Raw genomic sequence first — 14432 nt, 5'->3', positions numbered from 1 at the left:
CACAGAAATTGTCTGAAGCATAGTATATGGTTGCACAGTTCTTTCCACATTAGAGGCAATATACAATGTGGTAGAATAAATTTTTTTTTGAAAGATTGCTTCTGGTTCATGGTATGAAAATGAATTTCCAAGCTCAGAGTTAGTCACCTCTGTTTTCCTGATATATACTTGTCTATGTGTGAGTAAAGAGTCATTTCTGTTTAAGTTCATTCATGTTGGCATATGCATGTCAGATACAGTGGTACCTCGGGTTACTTACGCTTCAGGTTACATACGCTTCAGGTTACAGACTCCGCTAACCCAGAAATAGTGCCTCGGGTTAAGAACTTTGCTTCAGGATGAGAACAGAAATCGTGCAGCGGCGGCGCGGCAGCAGCAGTGGAAGGCCCCATTAGCTAAAGTGGTGCTTCAGGTTAAGAATAGTTTCAGGTTAAGAACGGACCTCCGGAACGAATTAAGTACGTAACCAGAGGTACCACTGTATATCTGTGTTGCCTGACTACGATAGGGACTTTTAGTACCATGATAACACTGTTACTGTATTGTATATTGACTTGCCGAGCAGAGCAAGCTCAAAGAGCAGGGGTCAGCAAGGTTTACCGGCCATGGGCTGGATCACTCCCACAGAGATCGTCCGTGGGCCGGATTGGCACAGCGTGATGCCAGAAAGCGCATCTGCGCATGTCCGTGGCGCTGGAAATTGCTTCTGCGCATGCCCAGACGCCAAAAATCACGCCTGTGCAAAAGCGATTTTCGGCGTCTGGACATGCCCAGATGTGATTTCCGGTATCTCACGTGGGGGACTCACCAAGCGGGTGGCTTGGTTCGGGGGCAACTCGTGGGTCGGTAAAATAGTCTTTGTGGGCCGCATCCGGCCCATGGGCCACATGTTGTTGACCCCTGCTCTAGAGGCAGGAACACTATCTCCTCCCCACAATATGTGTAAAGAGAAAAGTTTCTCCTATGTAGTAGTAATTGGTACACACATTGCAGAGTTGAGGTAGGACTTGGGAATCTCTTACAGCTGTTTAATACATTTTTAAAAAGAAAACTCAATAAAGCCTGGAAAACTTTGTCTGCCCACTGGTTTTCATCTTCATAATGACATGGGGACATCTTGTTTCCACATTTTAAGCCTTGCAGCAAAGGGAGAAGAATTTTGCCTGCTGTTGTCATTTCCACATAAGATTCCACAGTGACATGTTGCTACAACCTCTGAGGCAGGAAGACATCCCATGGAAATTGTTTCTTCTGCTCTGGATGTTCTCACATTCGTAGTTTCCCATTGGCTGAAACAAGGAGGTGAAAGTATCGGCCACTATAGAGCATTGGTTCATTTCTGCCTAGTGCTATGTCTGGTAGAAGCTGGGAATCATATTCTCATGTCCAATTGGGAAGGACTGTTTCTTAAAACAGGATTGTGTTTTCCCCTTTTATGAGAATAGGTGATTTACCATTTATTCTTTTTTTAAATAATATTTATTAAAAAATTTAAGGGTTAGGGTTACAAAAAACAAAAGTAAAAGTAATAACACCATATTAAACAAAAACAAAACAACACATCACAATAAGAAAAAAAGAGAAAAAAAACACAAAAACAAAAAACACAACTAATCTTCCCAGCTTATCTTTCATTTGCTTGTTTCCTTGACCTCCTCACACCTCCCTTTTTTGTATTCTAATTCGATTAACTATTTCAGCAAATCCTTTCCATCTTTTCCAATTTTTGTTCTGTATTTTATCTCAATATAATGTAACTTTACTTTCACTCCTTTCACCAATTTTTTAAACCTTATTTTAACATTAAAACTAAAATACTTATATATGCTTAACTCCTTATAACATTTCTGCTAAATCCATAAAATATCAATCCACCATTTTTCTATCACTCATTAATTTTGCGATATTTCTATATATAAACTTTAAATTTTCCAATCTTCTTCCATCAACTCCTCTCCCTGGTTTCGGATTCTGCCAGTCCTCTCCTTCCATAAGAACTGTATTGAAATAGTCTGCCTGGCTCATACATTTTGGTTAGTTGAGGTAATTTTCACTGTCCTTTTTACAAAGGAGAAACCTTCTTTAAAGGTAGAGGAAGCAGCCACCTGTACTCTTTCGCGCAGGGATAGATTTTTAACAAGGGTTTTAAAGGCCCACAGAAGGAGTTATTTTCCAGAAGAAAGTGACTTTTTAATTCCATTTTCTTGTTCGCTGTGAGGGGTGTTCGTGCAGTTGTGAGGGAGATACAAAGGTTTTCATTAATGGTTGAGAGAGTGAGAAGTGTAGGCTCTTAGAGGCGAATGCATGTGTGTTCCCATTTATGGTAAGAAGTAGGCGTTCTTCCTGAGAAAGCTGCCAGCAGTTAGTAGATGCTGATTAAATTTCTCAATATTACTAAAATATATCGCCTCTAGGTATGGGCAGAATTTTTGGCTTGCTTTGTTAGAGGCCTAAGGAAACAATTTTGTGGTGTCATTAGAAGTAGATAAACTAGCAACCTCTCACCTCTGGAGCGGAGCCATGTTTTTGATAGCTTCAGTATTATACTTACTTACCTAGGACTGACTTTTGACTAGGCATGCAGTGGTATAGACCTGGACTTAACCCCAATGGCACACGATGGGAGTTCTTTCAACTAAAAATACATTGGATTTTGCTCCAAGAATCTGAAGCTTCTCTGCTTTAGTGTTTTCCAGCACTTCCTGAGATCAAACTTATTTGCATTCTGAGGAATGTTTCAGGAATTTACTGTGTGGTTACAGTTGCAAAAAAAACAAAACAAAAACGCTTCTCCCTGCATGTGAATTGTGAAATCTTAAATGGAGGCATGTCCTTTCTTCTTTTTGGTTTGCACTTTAAAAATAACAAAGCCCATCCATTCTCCACTCCCAGTAATAAAAAAAGAGGTGTGGAGGAGGGGATATGCAGAATTGAAGCATAATTGTATCTATTTAGGGGACAAATTCCTCAGGTGGGCGTGTAAAACCTTATATCAAAACTCTGATAACACTTCCCTCCTCCACTCCAAACTAGAGATGAGCACTAACATTGCATACATCAGGGGTCGGCAAGGTTTACCTCGCCTGGGCCGGTTCACTCCAGCGGAGATTCCTCCGTGGGCCGGATCACCGGGGGGGGGGGCGTGTCTGTCCGCAATTTCCATTGTCGGCGTCTGTGCAGACATGTTTTTCGGCATCAGCGCATGCGCAGATGCAATTTCCAGTGCCATGGAAGCGAGTCCCTGCACCAGTTTAGTGCAGCACGTGGGGACTCGCCGAGCAGGTGGCTTGGTTCGGAGGTAGCTTGTGGGCCAGTTAAATGACCCCCCGTGGGCTGCTTGTGGCCCATGGGCCTTAGGTTGCCAACCCCTGACATACACCATGCTCAGTTATTTGCAGGCTGGATCATGCAGCCATCTGCTTTTACTGTGCTGTTTTCAGAGGCTGGGTTCAGGAAGTAATGTTTCCCTTGTACAGTGGTGCCCCGCAAGACGAACGCCTCGCAAGACGGAAAACCCGCTAGACGAAAGGGTTTTCCGTTTTGGAGGCGCTTCGCAAAACGAATTTCCCTATGGGCTTGCTTCGCAAGACGAAAATGTCTTGCGAGTTCATGCGGGGTTTTTCCCCCCCTTTTCCTAAGCCCTAAGCCGCTTATCAGCTGATCCGCTAAAAGCCGCTAAACCGCTAATAGTGCTAATCCGCTAAGCTGTCAATGGGCTTGCTTCGCAAGACGAAAAAACCACTATACGAAGAGAATCGCGGAACGGATTCTTTTCGTCTTGCGAGGCACCACTGTACTTAAAAAAATTACGTTGAGTAGGGCAAGTTGTATGTGGCTGTAGTCTGGATGATCTGTCTTCCATATTATTGACTGAGGATGAAACTTTTCAGTTTTAGTTGTTGGTTTCCTTTCTTGGACAATATTCGCCCACTGCTTGACTGTCTAGTGCAGAAGTGTGTACAGTCGCACCTTGGTTTTCAAACAGTTTAGTTCTCTAACGTTTTGGCTCCTGAACGCCACAAACCCAGAAGTGACTGTTCCGGTTTGCAGACTATTTTTGGAAGTTGAACATCTGACGGGGCTTCCACGGCTTCCGATTGGCTGCAGGAGCTTCCTGTAACCAATCAGAAGCCATGCTTTGGTTTCCGAACATTTTGGAAGTCAAATGGACTTCTGGAACGGATTCCATTCGACTTCCAAGGTAGTACTGTACTTGTTTAGCTGTGTTCAAGTTTAGTACAGTGGTACCTCAGGTTACATACGCTTCAGGTTACAGACTCCGCTAACCCAGAAATAGTACCTTGGGTTAAGAACTTTGCTTCAGGATGAGAACAGAAATCGCGCAGCTGCGGCAGCAGCGGGAGGCCCCATTAGCTAAAGTGGTACCTCAGGTTAATAACAGTTTCAGGTTAAGAATGGATCTCCAGAACGAATTAAGCTCTTAATCCGAGGTTCCACTGTATTTAGTGCAAGAGCATTCATACAGTGATACTTATTCTGTCCACAGGGGCCACAAAAATGCCAGTGGCAGCCATGCACTTAATTCTGGAAACTGCTACCTGATGCTTCCATGGATGCCCAGTATAAAGTGAGATCTTGTCTCCTTTTGTATCAAGCACAAGAGATTGTGGTCCCTTTCCAACATCTTATGGCATGTGGAAGAACTTGAGGGGTGGGACAGAGTGCTTTTGCCCCTTACTTCATGCCAGTTTTTGCAGGAAAAGCAGTGGGAGTATTACTGACCTTCCCCCATGCTTGTGAGTACCTCTTGCTTTAGTCCTTGCATTAGGCAATTCCAGGCATTAGCTGGAGACTCTCATGATGCTTTGGACAAATGAGCTGCATCTATCAGAGCGCTTGGAGGGAGGGAGGGGAGACACACAGTGATGATGGCAACCAAAATTTTTGTCCAGCTCTGAAACTCTGCTAAAGTTTTTAGACTTACGCTTTTCTTTTAAGAATATATATGCCTGCCACTGAAGTTCTTCACTGAGTTCATTTTACTACTACCAAGCATGATAACCATCTTGATGTAGTGGAGAGTCCATAGAATTTGCACTGGGGAGGCCTGGGTTCAACTTTCCACTGGGCACCTCACTCTTATTCTAGAACAGCTACTGTTTCTTAGTTCTGTACTTCACTTCCTAAAATAGTTTAGCATCCACAGCATATGGCTGGTAATTGTTCAGCTTGATGAAGATGTTAACCCAGTGTGTGGAAAGGGCAAATTCTATGCTAGGGATCGTTAGAAAGGGCAAATTCTATGCTAGGGATCGTTAGAAAAAGAGTTGAAAATTACAGTGGTACCTTGGGTTACAGACACTTCAGGTTACAGACTCCACTAACCCAGAAATAGTACCTCGGGTTAAGAACTTTGCTTCAGGATGAGAACAGAAATCGTGCTCCGGCGGCACGGCAGCAGCGGGAGGCCCCCATTAGCTAAAGTGGTGCTTCAGGTTAAGAACAGTTTCAGGTTAAGAACGGATCTCCGGAACGAATTAAGTTCTTAACCTGAGGTACCACTGTCTATCACGATAGCTGAAATAATGAAGGAGCTACGCAGAGGCGAACGCAGCATGGCCTGGCAACTGCTACTACTTAAGGGTCTAAAACTGATAAATGATACTTGGATCAGTTACCTCATGGTGATTGTCAGCAGTAGGCAAGTCAAAATGCATCCAAATGAGACTTTTCCTTTTGGGCTTGGCTACCAAGTGATGGTATATGCCCCCCCCCCCATATACATAAAAATTCTTAGAAGTAAATGAAAATTGCTTGTTGTTGTTGTTTAGTCGTGTCCGATTCTTCGTGACCCCCTGGACCAGAGCACGCCAGGCACTCCTGTCTTCCACTGCCTCCCGCAGTTTGGTCAAACTCATGCTGGTGGTTGTATTTGACTGAGTTATTGATAGGACTAGGAAATTCAGAAACTCTGTCAGGCTTCTAGAGTCTGAGCGGGTAGAGTTCCTTACTATTTGTCATTCTCTTCAGGTGCAGAGTGATACTGAGCATCAAGGCAGCTTTGCTTAGACGCTTCCACCTGTATTTTATACACTGATTCTCATCTTTGTGGGTCAAACACTTTGCTTGGACACCTGGCATATGTTGCTGCTTAACCACTATTAATGCCAGCAGCATTCAAATAAAGCTATCAGGTAATACCAAGAGGACAGGGGCAAGGTTGCAGGGAATATAGTCACCCGCCTTGACCTTGAAAATACTGAGATTGAATGGCTGATAAGTCCCTATGTGCACCTCAGCCCCCTTGCTCATCTTGTCCATGCCTTGTAGTCCTCTTAATGTCACAGCAGCAATCTTCTTGTGAGAAGACTTTGCTTTCCCTTGCTCTGCGAGTGAACTTGTTTATCAGACCAGTATTGCTTTTGCCCCCTTTTGTCTGGAGTCTTCTTAATATGTATGGAGCATCAGTACCTTTCTATTTCTGGTTTGTTGCTGGCTCAACCTCAGGTTAGATTATCTGCTTAAAGGCTTTCTGCCCCACACCTGGTTTGTGGGTTGCTTTCAAGCCGACTGCAAACCCATTCAAAACAGATCTTTGAATAAGACCTATGTTTTTTGCACATACCTCCTCATAGTTTTTGAAACGTCTTCTTCGTTTCCCCTGGGTGCCTTATACATTCTATGCACGCAGCTTCTAAGAAAAGTATTTTAAATACACACAGTTGGAATGATGCTCAACACATGCCAAAGTCAAACTGCTAATCTTGGTAGCAAACTATCTGGAGGAGCTGCAGCACAGGATCCCCTGGTGTTTGGATCATCATAAACTGAAAATATTTTCAGGCAGTACTTCCGGCTCTGCCCTGTTTTTAAGTTATTTCCCTTACACAGTGATCAAAGAACTGCTTCAGAAAGTTCTTTGTGAAGATAACATGTGGTCTGAAAAGCCAACAGGGGGGCTAGTTTCATATTTATATGCCATTTGTTTATGGGATAAGGGGTTAGCGGGGTTTTTTAATGCATTTTGTGTTCTCATTTTGTATTTTTATGTTGTGAACTGCCCTGCGATTTTCGGATGAAGGGCAGTGTACGCATTCATTCAATAAATAATAATAATAATAAAATCTGATATCAAGAGAAGAAATCTCATAGAAATCTCAGAACTCTTGTGATTTGTTAAACAACTGCTTTCTTCCTTCGTAGTGTTTTACCCTTTCAGATGTGATGTGTACTATAGTAAACTTTAGAGATCAATCTACCAAGCCCTTTTGCTGAGCATTCATTTTCATTGAGGCATCCACAAGATATTTGTGGCTGGTTTCCTGTGATTTTTATGACTTCCAGTAGACTTATTCACACGCTCATAGGTATTGTGTGCACTACTTGTAATACTGGTGAAGGTAGCTAGCAATCATTACAATTTCTGGCGAAATTGTGCCCCTTAGGAACATCCTTCTATAGCTTGGTGTTTTTGTTCATGCTTTATTTTTGCCCTGTAGCATGACATGCTTTATATTTAATTTGAATTATCAAGTTCTACTTAATCTCACATGTAACTGTTAGAGAACGGGTTCATGTGATCCATTGATGTGCAGCTGCAAGCTACATTTCTTTCTGGGTTAATGTTCTATGTGTGATTTGTGTCAAAGGTGTCCAAGTGTCTTACCACGTCAGAGCTTAACCCTTCCACCAGGATCTTACTTCCTTTTTTCACTGATGAAGGCTACCTCTTTCTGAAAAGTGCCCTGGAGTCACTCTTTATCCTTTAAGGAGGCTGGATCACTTAAGTCTGTGCTAGTAGTTGTCTTTGTTCAGAATTAGAATGGCTTTCCTCAGTGCCTTGTGGCTTAGCACCTTCTTTTAGATCACTTGTTTAGATTCCCTGGGAGCTTCTATTAACTTTAGGTGTGTGTTTCACAGTTTCCATTTCCTAGTCTCGCGCCAAATAACTTTATAATTCACAGCTCTTGGAGTATCACGTACTGACAAATGCAGAGCTGAGGGCTATGGATATAATTTGCTTTTACCTTTCCTAGGACATGTTGGCAGATTCTCGGTTGCGTGACAGCAGGATGTGTGGTTCAGGTTGATCTTTCTCTTTGTGGAGGTGGAGATTCACTGGTGGCTACTGACCTGCATTCCTTTCCAACAGAGATGCCCCATTGATGCTGTTTCACCTCTTCAACTGGCCTGCAGCTGCTACTCCCTTGGCACAGCTTTGCAGGAACTCCATTCTTTATGTTCTCACATGCACACAACAATTAGTGTTACCAACTTGTCCTTTTAGTGAGACTGTAAGTGAAAACTGTGGGCCTCAAACTCTTTATTTCAGCACTCTCTATTTTTGAGAGTACCAGTAGGCTGAAATAAGAGCTTTAGGTTACACAATGGAATTTATTTCAATAACATGTATAGTAGCTTACAGAACATCCATGAGGTCATCTCTTTTTCCATTATCGTGTTTGTATAATTTGACATGATACTTTTATCTGGAAGAAGAGTGTGTTTGATCAAAAGTAAGGGGTCCCCTTCTCAGCACAGGTTTGTTTCAGCGTCTTTGAAAGGAGATGCTGAGAAATTCCAAATGTGTCTCAAGAAAAGCTTTGTGTCTCACAGTATCTTGTAGCTATGATATGCCTTCTTACACTGTATACATTTTTTGAAAAAGGGCACTGAAATAAAAGTGCAACCTTTCATGGTCATGGTCCAGTCTGCGGTTGCCTGTTGGCGAGTCAATTGTTTCACCAGGAGACATTGACAATTTCATAGTCTGAGAGGTAATACACCTGTTCATCCAGTGTACTAGCAACTCTGTGATTTTTAGGGCCAGAGTTGATGATCTGTCCAGGAGGGCAAATAGTATCTTGAAGGAAAGCAATTTATATTGGGAAAAGAAGCGGGGGGGGGGGGGGTAATAAACAACCCCCTCCAAACACCTTGGCCCTGCTTAAGTTGAAGAACTCCCTCCCCACACAGTGCGGGACCTTCAGTATATGGCTTCCAGCAAATGCTGAAGACACGCCTCTTTACTCTGGTTTTGACACTTGAGGTTTATATTTTAAGGATGCATCTTATTTCTGTAATTGCAAGTTGCTTTAAACTGTTTTTAATAATGTCTAACCTGCCCTGGGACCTTAAGGTGAACATTGGGTAATGAATTATATATATTTTTAATAAGAATAGCTTCCACTGCCTACTGAATACTTCTTTATTCTGGCAGGCATTTAATTGATGTCTTGTTTTATAGTTTGTTTTATAATTTTAAAAAAATCTATTTTTTGTACTGTAAAGACTATTGTAGTTAAGCAGTGTGTAAGTTGCTTAAACAAATACTATATTTTTCTGTGTACAAGATGAGGAATTTATATTTAAAAAATTATGTTACAAATTGGGGGTTGTCTTATACATGGATAGTGCAGTGTGGGGACGGGTGATTGGTTCCTGCCATGAGCAGCAGATTGCTATCTGCGATTGGATGGGTGATTGATGGTCGCGGCAATGGCTGTTGTTGATTTGCCTCCACCGCGGCATTTGGTGGGCTATTGGCAGGTGCTGTTGGTGACTGGGCAGATGATTGGTGGCTTCGTCAACGTGTGATATTGTCTGCGTTTGTCTTTGGGATTTTCGGCAATCCCTCTTAAAAAAACGCAACAACTCGGGGCATTCCCCTTCAAAAAAAAGCTCAACAACTTTGGGTAATCCGTGCCCTATTTTTATAGGGGGTGTCTTATACATTGAGAAATATGGTACACCCACACACCAGTGACTGCTTTTAAAATAGGTCTGCAGATGCAATCCTGTCTCATTGAGCTTGGCCCTTCAGCACTGGACGAAATCTTGCCAAGCGACTCATTTCATTTTGAGTCAGCATGGGCTTGCATTGGGAATGTTATGGCCTGAAAAATCCATGTTCGATAGCTTTGTAGAAAGGCTAGGCCAGATTCTCTAACCCTTTATCTTCAGTTTGAATGCCTTAGACTTGCGGTTTACATGCTAAGCTTGAACTGTTTATTTATCTTTTCAGGTGCTGGAAAACTACTCTGATGGACCCATGACCCCAAAACAGATTTTGCAGGTCATAGAAACAGAAGGCCTAAAGGAAATGAGGTTGGTATTGTTCTTCGTGTTTAAGTTAAAAGTATGGTCTAGGATGAAGTTGACTTCTTTATTTCCTCTAGTGCACCTCTTCCTTGCCTTTAAAAAACTGAATTTGGTCTGAAAATGTTTTCCATGTCATACTTTAGGTTCAATAGGTGGATTTCCTGGATCTGTTTGAGAATTATTTTATTATTATGTTTTCAATTTATACACCGCCCTATACCCAGAAGTCTCAGGGTGGTTCACAAACAAGACCACATATAAAATCAATAACCCAATAGCCCTGCATAATCCAGGCATGTCCAAAGTCTGTTTGGGGAGCCTAATCCAACCCCTAAAAAACCCTCAAGAACTTCAATCCTAAAGAAAGCTCAACAAGTTCAACCTTAAATAAAGTTTAACAACTTCAATCCTAAAAAAAAAGGCCAACAACTTTGGTCGGCCTGGGCCTCTGAAAAAAAGTTTGGACCCCACTGGAATCCCATGCAATGCATAGGCTGAATTGCAAGCACTCCCCCCCGCCAAACAAAGCAGTTACTTGTGGAATTGTCCCAGGCATGATGAGCAGGTGAATTTGACAAGGCTAAATGTCATGTTTAAACCCAATGGAGTTAGTTATATCATGCTGTTGTAAAATTATCACAGAGACCTTGTACTTCGATGGCTGTTAACTGTTTTTGTCCATCGGGGTGTTCGTTAGATTGTATGATCATTGTTGCTCTTTTTCACCATGTGAACCTTTTTCCAAGGGATTGTGGAACAGCCTCATTACTCTGCTGCTGGAAGAGCAGCACCGGTTGATACTAGACCAGGTTCAAGGCACTTGTGTTAATTCACAAAGCCCTAATTAACTTGGGCCTGAAGTATGTTACGCACTGTCTGATTTCTTACGTTCCACCTTGATCGCTGAGATCCTCTGATGGTACACTTCTGATGGCTCCCCACATGGCCCCTGAGGTTTGGCTGGCCATCACTAGAGACCAGGCCCCGCCCTGTGGAACTCCCTGCCAGTAGAGGTTCGGCAGGAACCACCTCTCTTCATTCAGACATCTTTTGAAAACTATATTGTTTAGACAGGCTTTTGTAAGATGAGTTTTCTTTGTTAATCAGTGTTTATTGATTCTCATCAATAAATGTTGTACTGGGCCTTGAAATAGTTCTGTAAAAGTATGGATTCTAAATATGTAAATAAATAAATTAATCTCCCCTCCCTCCTGAGTATAAAGTGTGTTATCAAGGCAAGAGCAAACAAGCTTGTTGTTGTTGTTGTTGTCGTCATCATCATCATCATCATCATTTATATACTGCCCTTCATCAAAAGATCTCATGGCGGTTTAGGTAGAGATCTGAGCCCCTACATTTATCCATGTGCATTTTATTGTTGAGTTAAAGATATACTACAGACAGAGGGAGGAATTCAGCACTGTGCTATTACAATTGTTCAGTCAGTGCAGGCTTTTCATCTTGTGGGAGGGCAGGGTGGGAGTCCCATTTCACTAGCAGAACTTGTTTCACTGGCTTCTGCTAGTGCATCTGATTAGTTGAATCTGGCCCATAGTATGTTTGGTACACTCTGACGCTGTGTTTTAGGCTGAGACTCAGTTATAAGACATTTCAGAAAATTTTCAGAGTACAATCTTTCATTTTGCAACACCTTTAACTGAGACAGGAGCTTAAATGCAGGAATGAAAGTGTAGACTTAATTAGATATACCTATGGTCTCCAGCTGCATTTAATAAGGTATAGAGTTATTTGCCGATGAGATAAATAAATTTATTTGCACTTCAGAAGTAAAGTGTCCCAAGCTGGATATACCCTGTTACTGTTTTTTGGTCTGAAATAGCTTATCTCCCACCTGGAGTTTGAATATTTTGTGTTAATTCCATTCTGTTTTCTTTTGATACGTCATTTCCTCTCCACATGTCACCGGCATTGCTATGGAATCACTGCATGTCTACAGAAGGTAAATTACTTTCTAAATAAGGATGGGGCCTCTGCAAAAAATTGTCCTCAGGAATTTAAAATGTTTCCTCCTGGATTTCATTTCATTTCAATTTATTTGCCACCCTGGTACAGATCACAACTAACTGTGCTGCTAATTCATTAGAAATGATAACAAGTTGTGCTTCTTTATCAACTTAAATAATCTTACTGGCTCTTTATTTTGAAGGTGTGACATCTTTTCAAAGTAGCTGCATCTAACAGAGCACTTTACGGGAGGGGGGCACAGAGATGATGGTGTAACATCTTTTCAAATTGCTTTTTTTTTTCACCCAAAGAGCTCTGCTTTCTATGTTTTGTATTTTCTGTGAATGCTTCTCTGTAAAAGGGGGCCCAAAGAAGAACATTTCATCCATTGTTACCATGTTCACAAAGCCAAGGCAGTTTTGTGTTGGGATCCAGCATAGCTAAACATCATCGTGTCTTATCATTCTTTCCCAACATTTGATATTCCTAAAGAGGCAAACACATATTTGCACCTCCTCCTTGCCTTTGGCATTCTGAAATAAAAGATCATGTTATAACACAGTATGGTTTAATTTATTTTAGTTTAGGTAAGTTTAGTTCCGTTATTTATTTATACGCCACCTTTTCCCCTGATGGTACTCAAGGCTGTTCAGATTGTTCTTGTCTCCACATGCAACTGTGTTTGCAGTGAGGCGAAAGCATGTGGAATAGAAGGTGTGCCTTGGGCTTTTCACTTAGGAGCCCAGCATGTAGGCATAGCCAGAGGCTTCTTCAAGGAGAAGCCCAAACCACACAAGTTTGGATGCTTCTCCCACTACAAGCTGAAGGATCTCTCTTATTTCCAACAGCAGCCAGGGAAATATACTGGGGAGGAGCGAGGCGGCTTGTTCGTGAAAAATGTTTCTGCCCTTCACCATCTCCTGTTTAAAACAATATTTTAGAATCCTTGTTGTAAAATTGGTCTTGACTCGACAATATAAAATTATTTGGCCAGAATTTAACTTCAGATTGCATTGCACACCTTTATGTTTCACAAAATAAAAAACAGTAACTCTGGGCAAGTACTGAGGTATTTGGTTTGGTAGTGATTATTCTGATCAGGGAGTTTGATGAAAACAATATGTTCTTTATACCGTGCAGACAGGCTGAAAGTGTCTTTTCAACACTGGGGTGTCTTGCCTTGCTGTGCTGGGTTGGGGTGGCTGAAGTAGCAGAGTTTCCATAATAATTTTCCTGTTAATTATAAAGCAATGTGTGTCTGAGCTGCCATATCCAATGATGCATTTTCCCTTCCTTCCTTCCTTCCTTCCTTCAGTGGCACATCCCCGCTGGCCTGCCTGAATGCCATGCTCCATTCCAATTCAAGGAGCTGTGAGGGGCTTTTCTACAAACTCCCTGGGCGCATCAGCCTTTTCACCCTCAAGGTAAGACCAGATTGCTCTTCCTCCACACCAGAGATTTGGCAAAGGTTTAGCTAGCTGGCAAATATTGAATGAACACCTGACACATGATAGAATCTGATATCTGGACTTTCTGGCAAGCTGGGCTCACAGTCAAAGCTAACCTGCTATTCAGCTTACATATTCTAACCTGCTTACATATTTTGACCTGCTATTCTGCTTATATAACACTCATAAGATTTTTAAATATTTGAGCATTGGTGCCATAAGACCTACTAACCTGACACACAGCATGATTTTTTTTTTCTAAAGCCGCTGCTTAAAGCAGCACTTTTAATCAAAGTGGATGGATCGAGATTAGTGTGTTTGCTAACCCATTAACTAGGTATTGAACATCAGGGTTCCCTTGGGTTCAGTATTATCCCTGTGATTTTCCACTTTGATTCATAAGGGGAAATTCACCAGAGCTTTGATTGGTCTTTCTAGAAAGATGCTGTGCAGTGGTCCCGGAACCTGTCTGCCCCTGAAGGAGAAGAGCTGGATGATGCTGCTGATGCCGAAAGCAGTGGCTCTAACGAAGCCAGCACTGTGAGCGGCGATAATGACAGTAAGCGCCTGCTTGGCCGAGTTTTTATTTAGTTAACAGAATCTGTATAACCCTCTCAACAGTTTACAAAAAATTACTGATAAAAATCAGAAGCTAAAAACATTTACCCCAAAATGTCAAAATACAAACAATAATAATCACAAGTTGAAATATACATTATAAACTAAAATGATGTGTGCTTCAGATAGAATTGTAGAGTTGGAAGGGACCCTGAGAGTTACCTAGTCTGAGTGGGCTTGCCTAAGTGAAGAAGTTTGGGGCAGGTGCCAAAAACATGTATTATTAATAATTTATTAATTAAAAATATTCATAAACTGCTGCATCATAAAAGTATATCACAGCAGCTTACAACAATATAAAATTATAAAACCGGACAATAACATCATGAAAAGTTAAAA

The 14432-nt window shown here is 41.7% G+C and overlaps 1 protein-coding gene across 2 annotated transcripts in view; it reads left to right on the top strand.

Moving 5' to 3' along the window:
* The window catches only part of ASXL1 (ASXL transcriptional regulator 1), a 31923-nt gene that overhangs the window by 2362 nt on the left and 15129 nt on the right, over nt 1-14432 (top strand). For both annotated transcript variants that reach the window (XM_079978871.1, XM_079978870.1), the window contains exons 2-4: nt 9986-10068; nt 13343-13451; nt 13914-14034. In XM_079978871.1, coding sequence (XP_079834997.1) covers nt 9986-10068; nt 13343-13451; nt 13914-14034 — 313 coding nt within the window. The remainder of the gene's footprint in view (nt 1-9985; nt 10069-13342; nt 13452-13913; nt 14035-14432) is intronic.

The sequence above is a fragment of the Podarcis cretensis genome, assembly GCF_951804945.1.
Source record: "Podarcis cretensis genome assembly, chromosome: 6".
Classification (NCBI taxonomy): domain Eukaryota; kingdom Metazoa; phylum Chordata; class Lepidosauria; order Squamata; family Lacertidae; genus Podarcis; species Podarcis cretensis.
This window is presented reverse-complemented; position numbering and strand designations above follow the sequence as displayed.